Raw genomic sequence first — 25660 nt, forward strand, 5'->3', positions numbered from 1 at the left:
ACTTTGCAGAGCAGACGTGGTAACAGTTTCAGTGGAAGAAAGGCGTAGATCAGCTGGTACTGATCCCACTGAGCCACCAGCCCGCCTGATGCGTCTGCCCACAGATCTCTTGTCCTGGACACGATTCTCGGCACCTTCGGATTGAGACGGGAGGCCAGAAGATCCACGTCTGGTGTGCCACACCTCAGGCACAGTAGCCTGAATACCTCTGGATGCAACACCCATTCTCCTGGGTCCAGCATCTGGGGACTCAGATAGTCCGACTGCCAGTTCTCCACTCCCAGGATGTAAATGGCCAACAGGGCCGGTACAAGTCGCTCTGCCCACCGAAGTATGTGAGCGACCTCCTGTGCGGCGGCTGAGCTTCTTGTTCCTCCTTGGTGATTGACGTATGCCACAGCCGTGGCATTTTCTGACTGGATCCTGATCGGATGCCCCTGTAGTCTCATCGACCATGTGGAGAGGCACAGCCTGATCGCTTTGAGCTCGAGCAAAGATTGATCGCCAACTTGGATTCTTCTGCCGACCAGAGGTCCCGAGCCGACTGAACCCCCATCACTCCACCCCAACCGGATAAGCTGGCGTCCGTTGTGATCACTGTCCACTTCAGAGGTAGGAACGACTTCCCGGACTGAATCACCGGGGACCTCAGCCACCAGTTCAGGGAATCTTTGACTGACTGACTCACCTGGATCTGTCGATCCAGGGACAACTGAGATTTGTCCCACTTTGTCACAATCTCCTTCTGCAGGACTCTGGTGTGGAACTGGGCATATGGTACCACCTCGAAGGACTCGCATGCAGAAGCGAAGCGAAGACCACTTGCAGTTCATCGGCAGTTTTACCGTGGATCTTAGAGTCTGGAGTTTATCTGAAGGGAGAAAAACTCTCGCTTCCCTGGAGTCCAACAGCAAGCCCAGGTACTCCAGAGGCTGGGTCAGTACAATCACCGACTTCTTTAGGTTCAACAGCCACCCAAATTTTTGCCGGGTCTGCATGGTGATCGCCACATCCTCCTCTAAATCTGAGGTGGAAGATGCCCTCAGGAGGAGATCGTCTAGGTATCCCACGATCGCAATCCCACGTTGCCACAGCAATGCCAAAACTGGAGCCAATACTCTGGTAAAGACTCAGGGGGGCTGATGCCAGACCAAAAGGGAGAGACACAAACTGGTAGTGGGCTTCCCCGACTGCAAATCGAAGAAACTTTTGATGCCGAAGGCATATGGGTATGTGCCGGTATGCATCCTGGATGTCTAAGGACGCCAGGGAGTCCCCTTGATGGAGTGAGGCGACTACTGAGGGAACTGATTCCATTCTGAACCTCTGCACTTTCACAAAGTGATTGAGGGCTTTTAGGTCCAAGATTGGAAGTACCCTTTCCTTATTGGGAACTACAAACAGATTTGAGTAGAATCCCTGAAAACGTTCCAATTCCCGAACCGGTACAACCACCCCGTGACTCAACAGGTCCCTTACTGCCCCCAAGACGGCCTCCCGGCGAGTCGGGGATATGGGTATGCTGGAGGGGAAGAATCTGTTTGGCGGCAAAGAGAGAAACTCTATCTTGTAGCCTGTAGAATTAAGATCGCAGACCCATTGGTCAGATAATCGAGAGGACCACTGGGCTGTGGGCTGCAAACTCCCGAAGTCAACCCCCCACCCGAGACATGGGTGGGGGCAAACCTTCTTGCGGTAGCACTTTTGTTCGCAGGCTAGTTTAGGCTTGTGGTTCCAGGGACGCTTCTGTCCTCCTGTGGTTGTCCTGTTGGGCTGGGGACATTTGGCCGAAGCTCCGGGCAGATGCAAAAGCCCTTTGTGAGCAGAAAAAGAGGGCCCTTGCCTACGGAGTGGCTCCTTAGCCTTCCTGGCCTGTGGGAGTAGGGTTCTCTTACCACCGGTGACATTTTTACTAATGTCATCCAACGAGGCTCCGAAAAGCCGGTCGCCAAGGAAGGGAAGATTCGTCAGGGCTTTCTTAGATGCCTGGTCAGCAGACCAGCATTTTAACCAAATCAGGCGCCTCAGCACCATTGCTGACACTGAAGCCCTGGATAACAGAGGAAGAGTATCCAGGGCCACATCCCAAACGTAAGTAAGGCCTTGCACTAACTAGTTCCACGCAGACAGGAGACGCCTGTTGCTTTCCCAATTTGCGGTGCAGCAGTTTTGCCCACTCAGTTAGTGTCTGCGACACAAGTGCGGATGCCAGTACTGGTCGCACGGCGGACCCCTCCACCATAAACAAGGAACGGGCCACTGCCTCGGCCTTCCTGTCCGTGGGTTTCTTAAATGCAGGAGTCCCCTCTACTCAGATCGTAGTTACTTTATTTAACCTGGATACTGACGGTCCGTTGCGGGCGACCCCATTCCTTGTAAATGAACTTGTCAAAATAAGTCAGATACAGGAACACCTTAGGTGAACGTGCTGGCTCACAGGACCCAAAAGAGATTGCTACATCAGCAGAGGGATCTGCTGACTCCTGAATCTTCAGGATATCACGCACAGCTGTGATAAGTGCTCCAACAAGCGATTTGTCGCGCACGGACCTGCACGGGGACTCATCCTCACTGTCCGAATGGTCCTGGTCAGCGTCGTCTGACAAGACAGAGCAGGGGTCACCAGCCTCAGCAGGGCCTGAGTCTGCATCAGAGCTCTCCCCAGAGGAGGGGGGGGGCAGGGGCCGCTTTTTTGCACCCTTTAACCCACGTGCCGCCTTCATCTTGGCAACAAACTAATTGAGGACCGCTGTCAGGGTGTCCAGGGGCACTGCGCAGTCCACAGGCGACCCGGTTGCAATTGCCTGGATTTTGAGGGAAGAAACACCAGTTTCTGAAGCCATGTTGACCCTACCCTGTCTGCCACCCAAAGGGGACTTAGGACAGTGACAGTCCCACCCTCCTTACTGCTGCTGACTGAGGGGCTCTTTCCCGCTGGACTCAGCACCCTGAGGGGTTCTGCGATATCCAGCAGGTAGTGCCTGTAGTCTCTGTTGGTTCCCAGGTGCAGAGGAAACAGTGCCGTGTCAGTGGCAGCAGCTGCAAATGGCACTGAAACAGCTCTAAGTGTACTCAGGCTTCAAGAAAATGGCCGCCCAGCATCCAGCACAAGGACTTAAACCACAGGGAAAATGTCCACCAGAGCACAGGAGCAGATGCTGCCCCTGGAAAAAAGGAGCAGATGCTGCCCCTAGAGAACACTGAAAAACATGTTCAGGATTCAAGAAAATGGCCGCCGGTGTCCTTTATAGGGACAATCACAAGGAAAATGGCCGCCGAAGCCCAGAAGAGAATGCTTTGGCTTTCCCACACCCAAGATGGTCGCCGAATGCCAGAGCCATGAGGGACAGGGAGAAACAATAGCGGTGAGTACAGCGCTGCACAGGACACCAGCATAGCCTCACGGACAGCTTCCAGGGACATGAAAAAACAGGACCCAGCCAGCGCCCCCCGCCCCAGGTGAGAGCCCCCCCGGCGAGCCCCTGCACAGACACACAGACACTGCTCAGCAGCATCTCCCCAGGGAGGGGGGGGAGAAAAGAGGGAGGTGAGGGACCCCCGAATCGACCTCCCAGGGAATGCCCAGCTGCTCAGTCCTGAGGCAAGGAGAGCTGTACTTACCAGTCCTGCAGAGCTGGGAGACATTCCATTACAGACCCACTCACTGATCAGTACAGGGTGGCTGCTGGCCCATCACACTGCGACGCAGACATCAGTAGCCCGGTCATATGTGTGCCCCGGAGCATAAAAGCTCACAGACCACCTTTGGAGCTGAGGTTTCATTGTGGCCTGCCTAGCGCGGAGCTGCGACCTGCACACGCTCGATGGCCGGACTGGGGAGACTACAAGGATAAGGGTATCCAGCCTGTCACCCAGCCGGCTGTTGATAGCAGATCACAGGATCAATCATCTTGTGCAAAAAGTCACGCTTTTGCAGAAAAAAGGCACGGACCAATGGGCCTGCAGGGTTGCTAGGTCCTCCTTCTTCACTAGGCAAAAGGAAACTGATGACTGCATGGCAGGCTGGAGGGTTGTTGCCCTAGGGACCGCCCCCTGGGCAGAACTGGAAAGTTCTGAGTGTTACATAACAAGTAATGCCTAGTATTCTCCTAGTGGTGGGCATAACAACCCAATGGCTAAGAGAGGAGCTGTGTCGGTCGGTGAATATAAGAGAAATTGCATTTGTAAGACCGCTGCACAAATACAGTATGACAAACTATTGCAACGACTGCCATTTTATTCTCTAGGTAGTCATTTTCTAGCAAAAAAACAAACAAACTGATTTTAACTTGTAAACAGCAGATCTCAAAAAGAGGCTTGGTGCTTAACCACTTAAGGACCACCTCACGCAGATATACGTCGGCAGAATGGCACGGCTGGACACAATCACGTACAGTACCTGTACGTGGCTCTTTAATTGCCCAGCCCCGGGGTCGGGAGCGCGCCGCCGGCGGGACACGCTCCCAATCCGGTCCTGAGCTCTGTGACCGTGGCCCTGGGACTAGCGGACCAGATTGCCGCTGGTGTCCCGTGATAGGGTCACAGAGTTGAAGAACGAGGAGAGGTCTGTGTAAACAAACCTCTGCCCGTGCTTCCTAGTGTGGCTGTCACCTTTTATAAATGAAAGACGATCAGTGAGGTCACATGCCAGGCCCCTCCCCCCTACAATAAAAAAAACACATAACGTCACACATAACCCCTACACTGCCCCTTAGTGGTTAATTCCTTCACTGCCAGTGTCATTTACACAGGAATCAGTGTATTTAAATAGCACTGATTGCTGTATAAATGACAATGGTCCCAAAAATGTGTCAAAAATGTGCGATGTGTCTGCCATGTCGCAGTCATAATAAAGAAAAAAAAAAAAAAAAAAATCGCTGATCGCCGCCATTCCTAGTAAAAAATAAATTATTAATAAAAATGCCCCATTTTGTAACTGCTATAAACTTTTGCCCAAACCAATCAATAATCGGCAATTGCAATTTTTTTTTACCAAAAATATGTAGAAGAATACGTATCGGCCTAAACAGAGGTATACATTTTTTTTTATATATTTTTGGGGGATATTTATTATAGCAAAAGGTAAAAAAATATTGAATTTTTTTCAAAATTGTCGCTCTATTTTTGTTTATAGCGCAAAAAATAAAAACCACAGAGGTGATCAAATACCACCAAAAGAAATCTCTATTTGTTGGGGAAAAAAGGATGCCAATGTTGTTTGGGAGCTATGTCGCAAGACCGCGCAATTGTCAGTTAAAGCGACGCAGTGCCGAATCGCAAAAAGGGCCTGGTCCATTGGCTGCAAATTGGTCTGGGGCTTAAGTGGTTAAAGAGGGGTTCCCATTTAAAAAATAAAAATAAAAGTCAGTAGCTACAAATACTGCAGCTGCTGACTTAATAATCGAACACTTGCCTGTCCCTGGGTCCAGCGATGCAAGGGATTGAAGCCCCGCTCGTCTCCCCCTCCATTCAGCTGGGCGGGCATTGTAACTGTGGGCGCCGGGTTGTAGCTTCACAGCTGGGCACCCACTGCGCATGCACGAGCGGTGCATCACAATCATCTGGGACCTTTCATGTGGCCCAGATGATTGACAAGAGGGAGGGGGCAGAGCTGAGCCCTTCCTGTGTCAAGGGGAAGTGATGTCAAGAGCCCAGGCACTGAAGAAGGCAGACTAAGAGGGACCCCTAGCAACAGCCATTTAGAGGTGAGTTTTTTTAGGGTGGAACACCACTTTAAGTAGTTTGACAGGTACCCGGGTTTGCAAGATCTTCTAAAGCAGGCCAGAAGTGTCTGTAGCCATTTCAAGCGGACATACACAGCCAGTGTTCGGTTCCTCGAAATTCAGCGGGAATTCCACCTGCCCATAACCTGCCTGATTTGGGACATGCCCACCAGGTGGAACTCAATTTGGCCCTCTGCTGCAGTGGCTGCACATGCAGCAGAGGGCCGTCAACGTGTATTTGTGCGAGTATGGCAAAAGGACAGGCTCAGGGACCCTCTGCTTTTTTTTTTTCCACACGCCAATCGTTACTGATAAAGGATGCATGCACTGTACTGTCACCATTTGAGGAGGCAACAAGGATGGTCCTGTTGGAGCATACTCTGCAAGGCAGAGTTACAAGCATGACTCTCAAGCATGATGGAACCTGTAGTTCCGCAACAGCTGGAGAGCCACAGGTTGATCACCCATGATGTAGATAGGCTCATGTACCCCTACGGGGTTAGGGGTAGGTTAACACCTGCACTGTGCACCTTACATACAGTATCTCACAGGAGTGAGTACACCCCCCACATTTTTGTAAATATTTATATCTTTTCATGTGACAACACTGAAGAAATGACACTTTGTTACAATGTAAAGTAGTGAGAGTGTACAGATTGTATAACAGTGTAAATTTGCTGTCCCCTCAAAATAACACACAGCCATTAAGGTCTAAACTGCTGGGAACAAAAGTGAGTACACCCCTAATTGAAAATTTCCAAATTGGGCCCAATTAGCCATTTTTCCTCCCCAGTGTCATGTGACTCATTAGTGTTACAAGGTCTCAGGTGAAAATTGAGCGCAGGTGTGTTAAATTTGATGTTATTACTCTCACTCTCTCATACTGGTTTCTGGAAGTTCAACATGGCACCTCATGGCAAAGAACTCTCTGAAGTTCTGAAAAAAATAATTGTTGCTCTACATAAAGATGGCCTAGACTTTAAGAAGATTGCAAAGACCCCCAAGCTGAGCTGCAGCATGGCTGCCAAAACCATATAGTTTAACAGGACAGGTTCCACTTAGAACAGGTCTTGCCATGGTCAATCCAAAGAAGTTGCGTGCACGTGCTCAGCATCATATCCAGAGGTTGTCTTTAGGAAATATACGTATGAGTGCTGCCAGCATTGCTGCAGAGGTTAAAGGGGTGGAGGGGTCAGCCTGTCAGTGCTCAAACCATGTGCCCGCACACTGTATCAAAATTGGTCTGTATGGCTGTTGTCCCAGAAAGAAGTTTCTTCTAAAAGATGATGCACAAGAAAGCCTGTAGTTTGCTGAAGACAAGCAGAATAAGGACATGGATCGCTGGAACCATGTCCTGTGGTCTGTCGAGACTAAGATAAACATATTTGGTTCAGATGGTGTCAAGCGTGTGTGGCAGCAACCAGGTGAGGAGTACAAAGACAAGTGTGTCTTGCCTACAGCAAGCATGGTGGTGGGAGTATCATGGTCTGGGGCTGCATGAGTACTGCCAGCACTCGTTTAGACATGAATGGCTGTGTGTTGAGTTATTTTAAGGGGACAGCAAATTTACACTGTTATACAAACTGTACACGCGCTACTTTACATTGTAGCAAAGTGTCATCTTTTCAGTGTTGTCGCATGAAAAGATATAATAAAATATTTACAAAATGTAAGGGGTTTACTCATTTTTGTGAGATACTGTATACCCCATCCCTGCACTCTGTCCATTCAATATTCCTGACACCTCCCTATATATCATGCTGTAAATAATATATTGGTCAAAAAAAAAAAAAGCTTTGCATCCTGTGTCAATCATGACTAAACACAATATTAAAATTCATAGGTGTGTGATTACACAACAAAATTTGCTTTTTAAATTGAAAGAATGTAAAAGATCGATGTGTTTTATATACTACAAATTCTCGTTGATTGAAACAACCAAAAGCGAGCATGCTTCTTGCTGTATCTGTACAGTCCAATGTTGAGAGTTTAAAAAAATATAAATTATATAGTTTTAGTTTTCCTGCGTTACTCATGAAAGGAATGCCTGCACATTGGAGGAGGAAAAAGGAGTAAAGCGAGAGTGGCTCCAGTTAAAACATACATTTTGACCAATGGTCAATACCATTTGGTGAGTGTTTAACACTTGGAGTGTGCTCCCTAGTGAAGAATTAATGAAACTGGTGGAAAGAACAGAGGATTAATTGGAAAAAGCCTTTAGAACCACTTAACAGTTTTGTTTTTTTACCTTATGCTTTCTCTGCATTAAGCTAAAAAAAAACACACTATTTCCAGTGCACTGCCTGGCTGCAGTCTTCTCTCCCTACAGGAGCTCAGGCAGCAGCAGAGGAGCAACTGGCTCCTGCTGCTGTCCATGTGACTAGGGATCGGGGGATGGGGCCAAGCTGTATGTGTCTATGGAGCACTTGCTATTGGGGCGCACAGAGAAGAGGAGGAGCCTGGAGCGATGGTGGAGGATCCCAAAAAGAGGTTCAGGGCTGCTCTGTGCAAAACCATTGGAAGTAGCAGGTAAGTATTACATCTTTGTTAATTTACTAAAAAAAATCTAGACTTTACAATCGCTTTAAACACATTTTGCACTGAGCACATACATTTTTAGGTACATGGTTTTGGAACATGAGGAACTGTTTCAGAGTGAACTTTTTATCAACTTTAACTAGGCAGCCTTTATAGCATGTCCCACGCTGACAGAAAACCGCTGTCAGAGCTTGCACACAAGGCTACAATCTCCTCCGGATAATATGTAGAAAGTCTTTCCACCTGCATAATCTTTATCTTTATGTTTCATCAATCACAACATCATCGGGGCACGGAGATCATGACATTGCCCCTGATGACATTGTGACTGAGGAAACATGCATACACTGACAGCAACTATCTGTCAGAGTGGGAGACACTGTAATGGATGCCCAGCTGAAGCTGAGGAGAGAAGAGGCAGTAATAGATGAGCTTGATTACATTTGAATAATGTACATGTGAGCACTATGCATTTCTATTGTTTTTTGAGCTTGACATCCGGTTTGAGCCCGATTATGTGAAGTGTTTGCTACTGTGTATCAGTGGGTATAGCTTTTCTCAGCTTACAATAAAAGAAGCATGCTGCATTAGACCTGTTTGAATGAAGATAAATATAGCAAAATAAATAAATAAAACCTGCCTTTTGCTTAGCGTGGTAAGAGCCGAACTTCCAGAACAGTTCAATCAGTATTAATCCCAAAGCAAAGATATCTACTTCATTTTCATAAGTGTCGTTTTCCTGCAAAACCAACCAGAACCAAAAAACAAAACAAAAAAAACAGCATGAAACCATCATGAGATTATACAGTCCAGTTAAAGTAAAACTAGTAGAGGATAAGAAAAAAAAAACAACAATCAGAACATACATATATGAACACACAAAAAATGTACTATATGTGTGTGTACACACTACTGCGCAAACGTTTTAAGGAGGTGTTAAAAAATGCTGTTAATAGTTTATTTTTATCAATTAACAAAATTGAAAGTAAATCAACAGAAGATGAATCCAAATCAATATTTGGCTTGTCCACCTTTTCTTTCAAAACAGCAAAAATTCTTCTAGGTATAATTGCACACAGATTTTGAAAGAACTTGGCAAGTAGGTTGAGCCAAACATTTTTGAGAACTAACAACAGATTTTCTGTGGATGTAGACTGCCTTAAATCCTTCTGATTCTTTATGTACTCTCAGACATACTTGATGATGTTGAGATCAGGGCTCTGTGGGGGCCTAACCATCACTTCAAAAAGATTGGGAAGTTCCCCCAAGGTTTTTTTTTTAGCAGCATAATAATATATAAAAAAAGTAAAAGTATTATAAAATTATTTATTCATGCGAACAGTAAAGTAAAGACTATTAATCAATATTTTTTTTAAAAGGTAGAGACTCTGGTTATGGGCATGTCTCAGAATATTTCATAAATATTTAGCAATACAGTGCATTACAATTATTAAAAAAATTAACATCCACATGAAAACCCTGATGTGTTTCAACCAATGCTGTTGCTGTCTTCTTTAGGGGGATTTGTATTCTGGTGAAATATATCAAAAAAGTTAATTGTTCTAACACTTTATAACGTGGTGACATCTATGTATACTGTATATAATGTTATATTTATATATTTACCACTCAAAAGATGAATTCCAAACAACTATCACATATCCAGAGATTTCTAAATAAAAGCACTAATCCATGGATCCTCGTGTCAATCCTCACCCCTCCAGGCGCTAACACCAAGGGGCTTGCAAGGAGTCACACGTTATTGGAACAACAGAGGGGGAAGAGATGGACAACACCTGGGGTGTATTTAAATTAATAACTCAGTATTACAGTTATTTAATAGTAATATCCTAGCACCCAATGAGCTCTTCCTCACCTGTATATGCAAGTATTTTGAATCTTACCGCAATATGTGTGGAGAAGAATATAGTATGTTAGAATATATTATTATTGCTATATCTTGGTAATAATATTATTGTATCATACCAAGGGAAATATGATAGGCAAGATAAATATAGTGTTATCAAATGGCATGTTGCGGTATGAATGATGGGTCATGGAAACAACACGGGTAAAGTGAGTGCAGGTTGGATGAGATTGTTCATGGGATGCTGTTCTCGGATATATACCCAGTGACTGAACTCATATTGAGGTGTTAACATATCTCCCCTGCTGCTGCCTGCAGTTTCACTCTCTCCTCGCTTGGCTACCTTTGCTGCATACATGCTTTCCATTGATTCATCTGTGGCTGCATATACTCACTGGTTCAGTTCAATCAGCTCCTTCATCTTTGTAATTGCTCATGATATCAGCATCTCATTGACTGCCACATGGAATTTTTCATCTCTATGGCTTGTTACATTTGCCCTTGTGGCTTCTATCACATGCATCTGTTATCAGTGGCCTATACTGCAATGCTGTTTTGCCCCACAATCACTGCACAAATGATTAATTCCTTGGTATGGTTGGTATGTATGTGAATCCGGGTTGTTTTTTTTATTGCTGCTCTTGACAACATTGTCATGTATGCTTTTTAACCACTTTCAGACCGGACCATTTTGCTGGTAAATGACCAGAGGTCTTTTTACACTTTGGCACTGCGCTGCTTTAACTGGTAATTGCGCGGTCATGCAATGTTGTACCCAAACAAAATTTGCGTCCTTTTCTTCCCACAAATAGAGCTTTCTTTTGATGGTATTTGATTGCCTCTGCGATTTTTATTTTTTGCAATATAAACGTAAAAAGACCGCAAATTTTGAAAAAAAATGATATTTTCTACTTTTTGTTATTAGAAAAATCCAATAAACTCAATTTTAGTCATACATTTAGGCCAAAATGTATTCAGCCACATGTCTTTGGTAAAAAAAAAAGTCAATAATTGTATATTTATTGGTTTGCGCAAAAGTTGTCACATCTACAAACTAAGGTACGTTTTCTGGAATTTACGCAGCTTTTAGTTTACGACTGCCTATCTCATTTCTTGAGGTGCTAAATTGGCAGGGCAGTACAAAACCCCCCCAAATGACCCCATTTTGGAAAGTAGACCCCCTAAGGAAATTGATAAGAGGCATGTTGAGCCCATTGAATATTTTATTTTTTTGCCTTAAGCGATTGAATAATGACAAAAAAAAAATTTTTTTTTTTTTTTTACACAAAGTTGTCACTAAATGATATATTGCTCATGCATGCTATGGGCATATGTGAAATGACACCCCAAAATAAATTCTGCTGCTTCTCCTGAGTACGGGGATACCACATATGTGGGACTTTTTGGGAGCCTAGCCGCGTACGGGGCCCCGAAAACCAAGCACCGCCTTCAGGCTTTCTAAGGGCGTAAATTTTTGAGTTCACTTCTCACTACCTATTACAGTTTTGAAGGCCATAAAATGCCAAGATGGCACAAAACCCCCACAAATGACCCCATTTTAGAAAGTAGACACCCCAAGCTATTTGCTGAGAGGCATGTTGAGTCCATGGAATATTTTATATTTTGCCACAAGTTGCGGGAAAATTACAAACTTTTTTTTTTTTTTTTTTTTTTCACAAAGTTGTCACTAAATGATATATTGCTCACGCATGCCATGGGCATATGTGAAATGACACCCCTAAATTTAGGGGTACACTAGTGAGACTAGGTAATAAATGGCGGGTGCCCTGAAACTATAAAAAAATAACTAACCAACCAGCGTCACCTGTAACAGTTATATGGTGATCACTGGTGAAAGGGTTAACTAGGGGCAATCAGGGGGCTTTATGCGGTAGTATATGGGGGTCCCTGGCGCTATAAAAAGCTGCGGCGAACCTAAATACCTACCTGCCTAACTAGCGTCACCTGTGACACTAATACAGCGATCAGAAAAACGATCGCTTATTAGGCTGGGTTCACACTGGAGCGATGCGGGAACGCCACGAATGCGCGGCGGGTTCCTGCATCGCATGCCTCCCGGCGGCAGTTCACACTGCCCTATGCGAACTGCTGGGAGTGTCAGTGAAATGTTAATGACACCCCCAGATCAGTTCGCATATCGCAGTGCGATCTGCAAACTTGGATCGCATGGTGTGAACACCCATGCGATCCGATTCTGCTGCGGACCAAAAAAAGGGTCCCGTGCGAGTTTGCGGCGGGTGCGACACGAATTCAGCCATACTATCTGTATAGCTGAACTCGAATCGCACAGAGATCGGATGTGATTTGCACTGCAGTGCGGTGCGAATCACATCCGTTCTCATAAACCGCTGCAATGTGAACCCAGCCTTAGTGACACTGGCGACGGGGGGTGATCACGGGGTTAAACCTTTATTGGGGGGGTTAGGGGGGTACCTTAGAACTAAAGGGGGCTAACCCTAACTGCCCTAACAGTTATTAGTCACAAATGACACCCGCCGGGTGATCAGGGGGTTAAACCTTTATTAGGTAATAAATGGCGGGTGCCCTGAAACTATAAAAAAATAACTAACCAACCAGCGTCACCTGTAACAGTTATATGGTGATCACTGGTGAAAGGGTTAACTAGGGGGCAATCAGGGGGCTTTATAGGTAGTATATGGGGGTCCCTGGCGCTATAAAAAGCTGCGGCGAACCTAAATACCTACCTGCCTAACTAGCGTCACCTGTGACACTAATACGGCGATCAGAAAAATGATCGCTTATTAGGCTGGGTTCACACTGGAGCGATGCGGAAACGCCGCGAATCCGCGGCGGGTTCCCGCATCGCATGCCTCCCGGCGGCAGTTCACACTGCCCTATGCGGACTGCTGGGAGTGTCAGTGAAATGTTACTGACACCCCCAGATCAGTTCGCATATCGCAGTGCGATCTGCAAACTCGGATCGCATGGTGTGAACACCCATGCGATCAGATTCTGCTGCGGGCCAAAAAAAGGGTCCCGTGCGAATTTGCGGCGGGTGCGGCGGGTGTGGCGGGTGCGGCGAATGGCTGAACTCGAATCGCACAGAGATCGGATGTGATTTGCACTGCAGTGCGGTGCGAATCACATTCGTTCTCATAAACCGCTGCAATGTGAACCCAGCCTTAGTGACACTGGCGACGGGGGGTGATCACGGGGTTAAACCTTTATTGGGGGGGTTAGGGGGGTACATTAGAACTAAAGGGGGCTAACCCTAACTGCCCTAACAGTTATTACAGTCACAAATGACACCAATGCAAAAAAAAAAAAATGACATTGGTGTCACTGTGACTGGGGGGCAGGGGTAATTGGGGGGGGGGGGGGTGATCGGGGGGGTGTGAGTGTGCCTGGCATGTTCTACTGTGTGTGTAGAGTGTTGGTGCAACTCACCGATCCGCTCTCCTCCGTGTCGGAACGAAAAATACCGACACGGAGGAGAGAATACATCACTTCCTCTCCTGTGTTTACATTACAGGAGAGGAAGTGATGTCACGGGGGATTCCTATTCGTCGGGAGCGATCGCGTGGGGGTGGCCATGAATGAATGGCCGCCCCCTCGTCCCGGATCGCTCCCGGACGAAAACCGACCGCCGCAGGCACCGGGCGGGGGCCCGATCGGGCCCCCGACCCGCGGGAGGCAAGGGACGTACATGTACGCCAATATGCCTGCCCGTGCCATGCTGTCGACGTACATCGTCGTGCGGCGGTCGGCAACTGGTTAATGTTGTGGTTTAGGTTCAAATGTCTTTTTGAACATTTTTTTGTCCCTTATATTGATTAATAAATTTTTGACTAATAACACATATGCTGTGGTGAGTTTTCCTTTTGGCGCCCCTTTTGACTCCAGGAACCCCACCCCTTGAACTTGGGGTGAGTCGGCTCTCTATTTACTTGCTTGATGCCAAAGTGATGTTTATCTCTTTTTTTTTGGTTCCCTTGTTTTCAGCAAATTACTAATAATGTGTCAACCTCCATATGAAACTGGTGATCATAGGCACCTGCTTGGTATAATTGATTGATCATACGCCTGACTCTAATCTTACGAAATCACTGACCTTGTACAAAGTGTGCAAGTGTCAGAATTGATGCTGGTTTGAAGCCAAGAGGTAGTCACACTGCATATTGATTTGATTTTTCTTCTGTTTGCGCCCTATGCATTTTGTAAATTGATAAAAAATAAACAATTAAAAAATATATTTTTGAAAGCATTCTTACTTTATAGCACTTCTTCACACCTGCCTAAAATGTTTGCACAGAGATATATATATATACACACACACACACACACACACACACACACACACACACACACACATATATATATATATATATATATATATATATATATATATACACACACACACACACACACACACACACACACACACACAGTAGGGGAAAATTTTATTTTAGTACTCATTGTAAAATCCATTTCTCAGAGTTTGACAGACACAGCGCCTCCTTAATCTTGACCATTGGGTTATATCACCTCTGCAGGAGTAGGACTAGGCAGGACATAAAACTTGGCTACGCGCCATGGGCTGTCCTCAGTCAGTATATAACCCCCTCCCTGCTCTAGGTATTCAGTTTAGTAGCGAGCAGTCATAGAAGTATCAAAAACTCCATAGAGGGGTGGCCATAGAGGAGTGGGTGTGGTGTCTGTCCTTCGTTTGACAGACAGCATCTCCTTAATCGATACCATTGGATGTTCAAAAAAAGCAGTGCCAAAGAAAAATGAGGGGTGGGGAAAATAACCCAAGGCTAACCATAAGAGCCCTAACCAGGACACAGGAGCTCCATCTGAAAAATAAAAAGTTGAAGAAAAAAAACAAAAACAAAACAACAGGGACCCCCCCCCCCCCCCCCCCCCCCCCCCCCCCAAACAGCAGTCTGCAAAACCTTGCGGCCAAAAGAAGCATCCGTAGATGCCAAAATATCTACTTTATAGAATTTAGTGAATGTATACAGACGACCGAGTGGCTGCCTTGCAAACCTGTGATACTGACGCTTGATGATGGAAGGTGCAAGACGTACTAAGAGCCTGAGTAGAATGTGCCATGACAGGGAAAGGAGGAACCTAAACTTAAATTGATTAAATAGATTAGGCCTGAGACACAGTCTGTCGGATCCATCTGGAGATGGTAGCCAAAGAAGAGGCCAGCCCTTTCCTTGGTCCTTGTGTAACCACAAAAAGCAAGTCTGACCTCCGAAAGGACTCCGTAGCTGCCAAATACACCCAAATCACATCCAAGGTATGCAAAGCAAATTGCTTAGGACACAAGGATGGCAACACAATGTCCTCATTCAAATGGACAGAGTAGTCAGAGACAACCTTGGGCAGAAATAACAGACAGGGACGAAGAACCACTTTATCCCTATAGAGTATTAAATAGGGACAACAGGATAATGCCGCCAACTCCAAAACCCTATGGGCCTAGGTAATAGCCACCAAGAATGCCACCTTCTGGGACAATGTAGGTATGGGAATCTTCACAATATTCTCAAATGGAGGTTTCTGGAGAACTGATAGTACTAAGTTTAAATCCCATGGCAGCAAAAGAGACCATACAGGCGGAGCCACATGCCAGACTCCTTGAATGAAAGTACGTACTAAAGAGTGAGTGGCTAGGGGGGTCGCTGAAAGAAGATTGCTAAGGCAGACATCTGGCCCTTGATGGTACCCAAGGCCAACCTCTGCTCAACACCCTGTTGCAGGACGACCAAGATGCGAACTATAGAAAAGGAGCGAGAATTAGCACCAATCGACTCACACCAAGAAATATACGCTTTCCACGTACAATTGTATATCTTACTAGCAGTCGACTTCCTCCCCTTCAAAATAGCAAGGATCACTGATCCCGACAAACCTCTATTTCTCAGTACCTGGCTTTCAATGGCTAGGCCATTAAAACCAGCAAATGCACAGCAGGATGGTAAGGGGCGTGGCCAGGATGTGCATCAGGAAGGACATGCGACTTCAGAGCTCCATGAAAATCTGCTCCTATTACCCTGAATGCAGCCCCTCTCCATGATATCAAAAGGTACATTTGCTCCCGCAAGCATCCATGACCCCCCCACAGCGGCGATTATGTCCGGAAAAGGCAGAGGAAAAAGCTCCAAGGACCCGAAATCCCAGCACACGGGGAAGGGACGGGGCGAGAGTTCACCAGGCGCAATCTTAGCCTCTGCTTCCAAAGCAGGTAGCTTCGGAATCTACCTGCTTCCTGCTGGCATCCTCCTCTGCTGCACAGAAGACTGCTCTCTATCCTACATTACTGGAAGCGACTCCAGACACAATAACTAAGCCAATCCTGGCAGCCATAGAGGGCTTTAAAGCAATGATGATGGTCATCTGAATGCCCCCTGATTCACCATGATCTGGACAAAATAAGAGGAAGGATTACAGAAGCCGAGGACCAGATTGGCATGGTGGAGGATCTGATAAGAGGGCTCACACACCTCACAAATTGCAGAGCTGCAGTCGCTAGCGAGTTCCCTTGTAAATAAAGTGGATGATGCAGAAAACAGGCAGAGGCATATTAACCTTTGTTTAGTGGGCCTGCCAAAGGGAGCGGAAGGCTCGCGTCCTGCTATATTTACTGAAACCCTGTTTAAACAACTGCTGAACCTGCCTGATATGCCGCCTACGTATGTTGTTGAAAGTTTGCACAGGGTGCCTACTAGAAATCGCCCAGGGTGTGCACCTTCTAGACCACTCCTTGTCTGGCTCTTGAATTTCCAGGATAGGGATATGATTTTGGCAGAGGCACAAAAGCATCCTGAATTGCCACATGAAAACATCAAGTTGATGCTATTCCCGGATTTTTTGGCAGATGTCCAAAAGCGCCACAGATCCTTCAATGGGGTGAGACGTCGACTTCGGGACAAAAACATCAAGTATAGCATGCTTTATCCCTGGTAGCTGCGGATCACCCACAGGGGCACATTCTAATTCTTTGATACGCCTGAGGTTGTCAGTGAGTGGATCTCGCTTGCCTTGGTGACTTGGGGTATCCTGATTTCTGTGGGGTTGGTGATGGCATTCCTATTGGGGGCTAAGAGTGCACTTTAACTCCCCACCTTTAGAATCCTCCTTGACTGTGTTGCTAGCAGGACCAGAACATCCTAGAGTGCTCCTACAATATAATCTTCATGCTAGAGATATTTTATTATTGGAGAAACCATCACTCCTGAAAACATGTGGGGGGAGGGTTTGCTATTACTCCTCTATGGGACATGGAATGGAGATTACACAGAAACATATATTTCTTCTTTTGGACCGTCTATCAATAGAAGAATTTTGTGTTTTTATTTCTCTCTAATGTTTTAGACCTATTTCTTCAGTCACTTTTTTTGCAAGTTTCTAAATTACGCTTTGTGTATTTGTTCCAATGTTTTACACAGCAGCAGGGAGTTACATGGGACTGGGAATAATTGTGCGTTTGTCTGTGCAATGTTTCATACTATACCCTTGGCCGCATGTGGGCTGTAAATTACCTGAGGCTGAAGTGGTCATTGGTCTCTTGAAACTCTACTAATGTTATGTTATTCGATATATATCTTGATAATATAGACCTATGGCAGGAACCAATTGATGTATTGGAACATTAGAGGCTTAAACAATAAATTCCGCTGAGCCCTGATGTTCCAATATCTGAAGCCACTTTTGCCCCATATAGTCTTCTTACAGAAGACACATTTAGATGGCAATAGGGTTTTAATTGTATAGCGCTACTAGATCCAACGTGCCATGCATGCTACATATTCCACGTATGCCATCAGTTCATAACATATTCAGGGGGCCGTTATGTAACTATTGTAGCCGAATATATATATATATATATATATATAGGTGCTGGTTAATGTTTATGTGCCTCCCCCATTTCAGATACAGGTGCTGTATGACTTATTAAGCAAGTTGGCTCCCCTCATGCATTTGCCTCTCAATATAGCGGGTGATTTTAATGCCATTTTGAGCGACAGCCTAGACTCTTCTAGTTCAAGGAGAGCTGCGTCTGTAGAATTGTCAGCCTGCTTCAATAATGCAGTTGGTGAGGGAAGCCAATTATATTGCAGGGGGCTTGTCAGATCACACACCTCTGTAGGTGCATATGGCCTACATTTACAAATCAGAGGGGGTGCACGGCGGTTGAACCAAGGTTGGTTAGAGGTTGAAACGGTGTCTTCCCAGGTGGCACCAGTCTTTTCTGGCTTGGGATGGGATAGTTTGGGATGCCTTTAAGGCGTGTATGCAAGGTCAGTATATATCGGCTATCAAACGAGCACGTAAAGAATTTTATGTATTGTCACAGGAACTTAAGGAGAGAGAGAGAGAGCGAGCTGGCTCATGCAACCAGACGCTACATATGTCAAACCACTGGAAGCATACCATCTTTTGGTGTTGCATTACACTGAACTGACACACATCTTTTGGACGAGGAGGGCTGAATCACTTTTTGAACAAGGAGATAAAAATGGAAAATTGCTGTCTATTCTAGTTGCGGAACAGCGAGTTCAGACTAATATCCCTTGCATTACCAACTCCCAGGGAACCTTGCTCACTGACCCAAATGACATTCTAAATACATTTGTAGAATGTTATTGAGCACTATATGTGCCTATCCTGGCTTATAATGAGCAGGACTTGGAATCCCTACTTTCCTTCCTAAACATTCCAGTGCCCTCTGAGATGGACAAAAACAGCTTAGAGGTGGATATCACAGAGAAGACAGTTGAAACTGCCATTAGATCATTCCGTCCCCAAAATGCCCCAGGTACAGATGGGTTCTGCATAGAGAGGTATAGGCCACATCTAGAAGCTCTTGTCCAGAGACTTAGGACTCTGTTTCACTTCTGCTTAGAAAATAAGATTCTTCCAGATTCTCTCATGGAGGCTCAGGTGGTTATGCTGCCCAAACCGGGCCAGAACCCCATGAGCTGTTACTCTTATAGACCAATAGCTCTTCTCAATCAGAATCTCAATAGCCTAATGAAAATACTGGCCCACAAGATTTTTGAAGGTTATCACCACGCTGGTAGACATAAATCAAACGGGCTTCATTGCCCAGAAATCTACAGACACCGATCTTTTCAGGCTATCTGCACACTTACAAATTGATCATACCAACCCTGGGGCTAGGGAGATAGTGTCCCTCGAGATGGCCAAGGCCTTTGATTCCATGGACCGGCATTATATGTCCATGGTCTTACGGTACATGGGATTTGGAAACGTGTTTATCACGTGGATCTCCTTGCTCTATAGTAGGCCTAAGGCGACAATAAAGATAGGCGCGTCCGTCTCCGTGCAGTTTGCGGTGGGTAGGGGGACGCGTCAGGGGAGTCCACTCTCCCCAGCCCTATTCTCTCTTGCCATCGAACCCATAGCTACTGCTTTGTGAAACTTTACAGAGGTGAAAGCTCTTGAGATGGGAGGTATTCAAGAATATACTGCACTATATGTGGATGATATGTATGTGATATTCTCTTTTTAGAGGGTCTGGGATCATCCTTAGAGGCAGTATTCGAGATTCTGGCCACTTTTGAAAATTTTACAGGTCTACGAGTCAATTGGAAAAAGTCCAATGACATGGCTATTGACGATGGGGCTCAGGCCAGAGCGTCGCTCTTGGTCCCCATAGCTTGGGTATCTGAATTCAAATATCTGGGTATTTGTGTATCTCCCAAGGTAGACGATTATCCATCACTTAAATTTAATACCGCTCCTCACCAAAGTTAAGACTCAGCTGGACTCCTGGAGGCATTTACCGCTCTCCTTGATTGGTAGGGTGAACCTCCTTATGATGAAGATTTTACCAGTTTTTTTTTGTATTATTCGCACAATGCTCCAATTTGGATCCCTTGCGTGTTCTTTAAGTGTGCAAATAGTCTGTTTAGTTCCATCCTATGGTCTTTAAGTCACCCCAGAATAGGTCTTCGTACAGGAATCCCTTGGACAGGGAGGACTAGCTCTACCAGACCTATTTAATTTCTAGAAGGACAGGTAGTGGTTGCCAGGCACTGGCTGTTGTGAGATGGAGGCGCAGCAACAGCACTTGAGGCCGCACTTAGGGGATCCTATGAGAGTCTATTACCTGGTATATAGGGGTCCACAAGCATCGTCGCCTTTGACTGGCTCAATGTGCACTACTATTCGTGCATGAGACAGCAAAGGTGCTAATGCGCTCTGAGATTGAGGTATGGTCACCAGACACTCAACTATGGTTTAACCTTAGATTACCCCATTTTGGTGCGTTTCTGGACCCGATAATATGGGCCCGTATCGACATCAAACAATTGAAGAACATAGTGGGGGAGGGGGGCTCACCTTTGACCAACTGATTATAGACACAGCCTACTGAACTGCTACCTTTTCCTTTATCTTCAGCTGAGGCATACATTCGTAACAGTTCAGTGCTGACACATTGGAGCTTCAGTTTTCTCCTCTGGAACAGTTGCTGTGCAATGAATCTATGCAAAAGACGCTGTCAAAAGAGTATAAAGAGCTGTTTGTGGAAAGGCAAAGGCACTCAGCGAGTGTAGGGATAAATGGAGCTTATTAGTCCCCAATTTTCAGGGGGATGATTAGGATGATATCTGGGATCACCCATTCGGGGCCTTGGTCTCGGCTCGTGATTATATTAAATTTAACACACTCCATAGGGTTTATTACACCCCAGCAAGAATAGCCAGTATATATGGTTCGGGTGATGTGACCTGTTGGCGCTGTACCACTAGCCTGGCTGAGTTCGATCATATATTTTGGCATTTCCAGCAGATACGGATTTTGGGAGGGGGTCACTAAAACATTCAAGACCAGCTTTATCTACCTGTTCTTTTGACAATCTCAGTCTGTCTGCTAGGCCTGGTAGAAGAGGTGGCACCACATAGGGCTCAAAAGACCCTGCTATTTCTCTCCTTGTTCTATGCACGTAAGGCTATCTTGCTATGCTGGAAAAAGCCTGAGGCTCCCCCTCCTTAGCTTATTGGAAGGGCATAGTTGATAAGGCGCTGCCTTTTTATAAGGCCAAGTATTTGAGTAGGAGTTGTCCCCAAAAAGTTTGAAAAAGTATGGCAATGCTGGCTTTCAGCCAGTAAGACTCTGCAATAAGAGGTTGAGTAATACATGAATGGAATATTCACATATTTGAGTAGCCTGACATGATTAGATGTGACTATAAGTTTACTATTCTAGTTTCTCATATGGTTTACACTGTTCTAGTTACTGAAATTTTGCTGCAAGGGTGACTAGTCCTGCCGGGCTACCTGTAATTTATGGGACATTGCACTACTAGCGGCGCTAGGATGAATACGGCGTCCACTGAAGCTTCTGAAGAAGCAGAAGTTTGAGTGGAAAAAAAAAAAAAGAATACCCTGGTCAGTATTAAATTCAGAGTCCGACCCAGGTAATTCAATTTCCTGGACGGGGATAGAGGAGACTGGGTAGTTCGGACGTGACCTGAACCATTGCAGGAACTATATCCGCACAGACTCAGGGCCCCTTAAAGCGGACAAACTCTGCCCTTCTTTTGTACCTCCAAAAGGATCAATTTGTGGATGCTCTTGATGTTCACGAAACTGAAAAATAGCAACGTTGTCCCCCCATCCCAGTTATGGGTAAAGGCAGACGTTCATGCTGAAGGAATTTTGTCTGTGGGACTGGAGAAGCCAGCTTCAGGCTTACCAAGACCAAGATTGCTTGAAACCTCTCAGGAAAAAATTGAGATTGGTTTCTCTTGTCTGCAGCGGGAGCCCGAAATAATTTTTTTATGGCTGAGAAGGAAGGCTCATGCTTGTAAAGGCACTATCCTTTCTTAGACTTTGGCAGGAAGGTACTCTCCCCCCCCCCCCCCATAACACCCTTAATGATATCATCTAGGGTATCCCCAAAAAGGCTTTCGCCTTGAAAGAGCAGATCAATAAGAGCTTTCTTAGAGGCTTGGTCTGCAGACCAGTTCTTAAGCCACAGCACGCATCTAATCACTATCGCTGAAACAAAGTATGGGCAACAGGGGAGTCGCATCCTAAGATGCATCACATATAAACTACAGCCCATGGACCAACTGGTCTGCCAGATTAACAGCCAGCAGGAGCCTGCTCATTCCTTGGTGCTTGCTTGTAAACAAAAGGGGCCCCTAGGGACTCACCACCACCAGACTGGAGAATGCTGGATCGGAACACTCAGCATGCCATGTGTCTTTCCTAAGACTATATCCTGGTAGGAAGAGGATGGCCTGGGAGCTCTGTAGATCACATGACCCACTTAGCCTGTCTCTCCACAGCTCTGTCTCCAGCATTGGGCCAGACTAAGGGAAAACGGTGCCAGCCGTGATGTCACGGACTACATCAACATGGCTGCCGGCCAAAAACCAAGCCAGACTAAGAGAAAATGGGCATCAAATGCTGGCAATCCGTTCCCAAAGTCCATAGAAGTCTCTGCTGTGCCCGCTGCATTGGAACCCCCCCCCCCCCCCCCCTTCAGGCACTGTACTCACACTGGCACACAACTGTACATGTGCCTACTTGAAGAGGGGGACTTGCTGTGTTTGGAGGAAGAAAAATGCTGACTATGACTCTAAGAACACCATCTCTACAGTCAAGCATGGAGGTGGAAACATTATGCTTCGGGGCAGTTTCTCTGCTAAGGGTACAGAGCGACTTTGCCGCATTGAGGGGCAAATGGATGGGGCCAGGACACTAAAGATCGGTCGTGGATAGGTCTTTCAACTTGACAATGACCAAAAACATACCACCAAAGTCAACAAAGGAGTGGCTCAAAAAGAAGCACATTAAAAGCCAAGGAGTGGCCTAGCCAGTCTCCAGACTTTAATCCTATAGTAAATGTATGGAGGGAGCTGAAACTTCGAGTTGCCAAGCAATAGCCAAGAAACTTTAAAAGAGAAGTATGGGTTTGGCTTTTTTTGCATAATCCTACTTACCTAGGTGGATGAAGTATCAGAGCGATGCTGCAGCTGTTCCCCAGCAACTCTGCACTGAGAACCGAGCCATCAAACATTGTCAATGGTTCGGTTCTCTCACCTCCCCGAGTGGAGAGATGCTGACTATTAGTCAGCATCACTCCTGCTTTGCTCCTCCATGCTCATTGGAGTGCTGAGCTGTAGAGGGGTGGGAAGTGGCCGTCTCAGCTCCCATCAGTCCAGGCAGCTGGCGGATCCAGACTTCAGAAGTCAGGATGAAATGCTGCCTCGATTGATTGCAATGATGTTAGCGGAGAGTGGACATCAGACCGCTCTCCACTGAAAACAAGTCACAGGAGTGCAAAATGAATTGTACTCCTGTGACCCATAGGAGAAGCCCAGCCTAAAAAGCTCAGGCTAGACTTCTACTTTAAGAATTTAGAGAAGAGTGGACCAAAATCCCTTTTGAGTTGTGTGCAAACCTGGTCACTAACGAAAACAAAACTCTTACCTCTTTGCTTGCCAACAAGGGTTTCTCCACCAGGTAATAAGTCATGTTTTGCTTGGGGATCAAGTACTCATTTTACTCACTGAACTGCAACTCAATTTATACACACACACACACACACACAATGTTACCAAAAGTATTGGGATGCCTGCCTTTACACGCACATTAACTTTAATGGCATACTCGTCTTAGTCTGTCGGGTTCAATATTTAGTTGGCCCACCCTTGGCAGCTATACCAGCTTCATCGCTCCTGGGAAGACTGTCCACAAGGTTTACGAGTGTGTCTATGGGAATGTTTGACCATTTTTCTAGAAGCAAATGTGTGAGGTCAGGCACGGATGTGGACGAGAAGACCTTGCTCACAGTCTCTGCTCTAATTCATCCCAAACGTGTTCTATTGGGTTAAGGTCAGGACTCTGTGCAGGCCAGTCATGTTCCTCCACCCCAAACTCGCTCATCCATGTCTTTATGGGCCGTGCTTTGTGCACTGGTCCAAATCATTTGGTGGAGGGGGGATTGTGGTGTGGGGTTGTTTTTCAGGGGTTGGGCTTGGCTCCTTAGTTCCAGTGAAGAGAACACTTAAGGCGTCAGCACACCAAGACATTTTGGACAATTTTATGCTCCCAACTATGTGGGAACAGTTCGGGGATGGCCCCTTCCTGTTCCAACATTATTGTGCACAAAGCAAGCTCTATTAAAACATGGATGAGTGGGTTTGGGGTGGAGGAACTTGACTGGCCTGCACAGAGTCCTGACCTTAACAGACAGAACACGTTGGGATGAAATAGAGCAGAGACTGTGAGCAATGCCTTCTTGTGAAAGAAGGGCGTTTTTTTACTTTGCCTGAAACTGTTGCTATTCGGAACATAGCATGTAACTTATGTGTTTTTCGACTAATTGCTGCAGTCCCTGTTTGGAGATATACAATCAGGTCCATAAATATTGGGACATTGACACAATTCTAATCTTTTGGGCTCTATTAACCACCACAATGGATTTGAAATGAAATGAACAAGTCATTGTCCATCTGTACTGTCCAATGAGTTCTGAAGCATTTTGCTGAATATGAGCAGATAATATTGCCCGAAACACTTCAGAATTCATCCTGCTGCTTTTGTCAACAGTCACATCAATAAATATGAGAGAACCAGTTCCATTGGCAGCCATACATGCCCACGCCATGACACTACCACCACCATGCTTCACTGATAAGGTGGTATGCTTTGGATCATGAGCAGTTCCTTTCCTTCTCCGTACTCTTATTTTACCATAACTCTGGTACAAGTTGATATTGGACTCATCTGTCCATAGGATGTTGTTACAGAACTGTGAAGGCTTTTTTAGATGTTGTTTGGCAAACTCTAATCTGGCCTTCCTGTTTTTGAGGCTCACCAATGGTTTACATCTTGTGGTGAACCCTCTGTGTCAAAGACAACAATCCAGAGAAGACTTCACCAGAGTGAATATACACATACACCTACCTCCTGGAGAGTGTTCTTGATCTGGCCAGCTGTTGAAAGGTGTTTTCTTCACCAGGGAAAGAATTCTTCGGTCATCCACCACAGTTGTTTTCCGCAATCTTCCGGGTCTTTTGGTGTTGCTGAGCTCACTGGTGCTTTCTTTCTTTTTAGGGATGTTCCAAACAGTTGATTTGGCCATACCTAATGTTTTTGCTATCACTCTGATGGGTTTGTTTTGTTTTTTCAGCCTAATGATGGCTCGCTTCACTGATAGCGATATCTCTTTGGATCTCATATTGAGAGTTGACAACAGATTCCAAATGCAAATAGCACACTTGAAATGAACTCTGGACCTTTTATTTGTGCCTTGTAAATGGGATGATAAGGGAATAACACACACCTGGCCATAGAACAGCTGAGCAGCTAATAGTCCCATTAAAAAGTGTGAGGCACATATACAAACTGTTGTAATTCCTACACCATTCACCTGATTTGGATGTAAATATCCTCAAATTAAAGCTGAAAGTCTAAAGCACATATTGTTTTTTTTTTTATTTCAAATCCATTGTAGTGGTGTATAGAGCCCGAAAGATTAGAATTGTGTCTATGTC

General features: G+C 45.7%; 1 protein-coding gene across 1 annotated transcript in view; it reads right to left on the minus strand.

Moving 5' to 3' along the window:
* Window positions 1–25660, minus strand: part of LOC143987597 (interferon-induced, double-stranded RNA-activated protein kinase-like) — a 365105-nt gene that overhangs the window by 30180 nt on the left and 309265 nt on the right. The window contains 1 exon segment of the mRNA XM_077486451.1: window positions 8902–9000. Coding sequence (XP_077342577.1) covers window positions 8902–9000 — 99 coding nt within the window.

This window comes from Lithobates pipiens, unplaced genomic scaffold (assembly GCF_037356315.1).
Source record: "Lithobates pipiens isolate NorthernLeopardFrog02 unplaced genomic scaffold, aLitPip1_a1.2 Scaffold_18, whole genome shotgun sequence".
In the NCBI taxonomy this organism is placed as follows: Eukaryota; Metazoa; Chordata; class Amphibia; order Anura; family Ranidae; genus Lithobates; species Lithobates pipiens.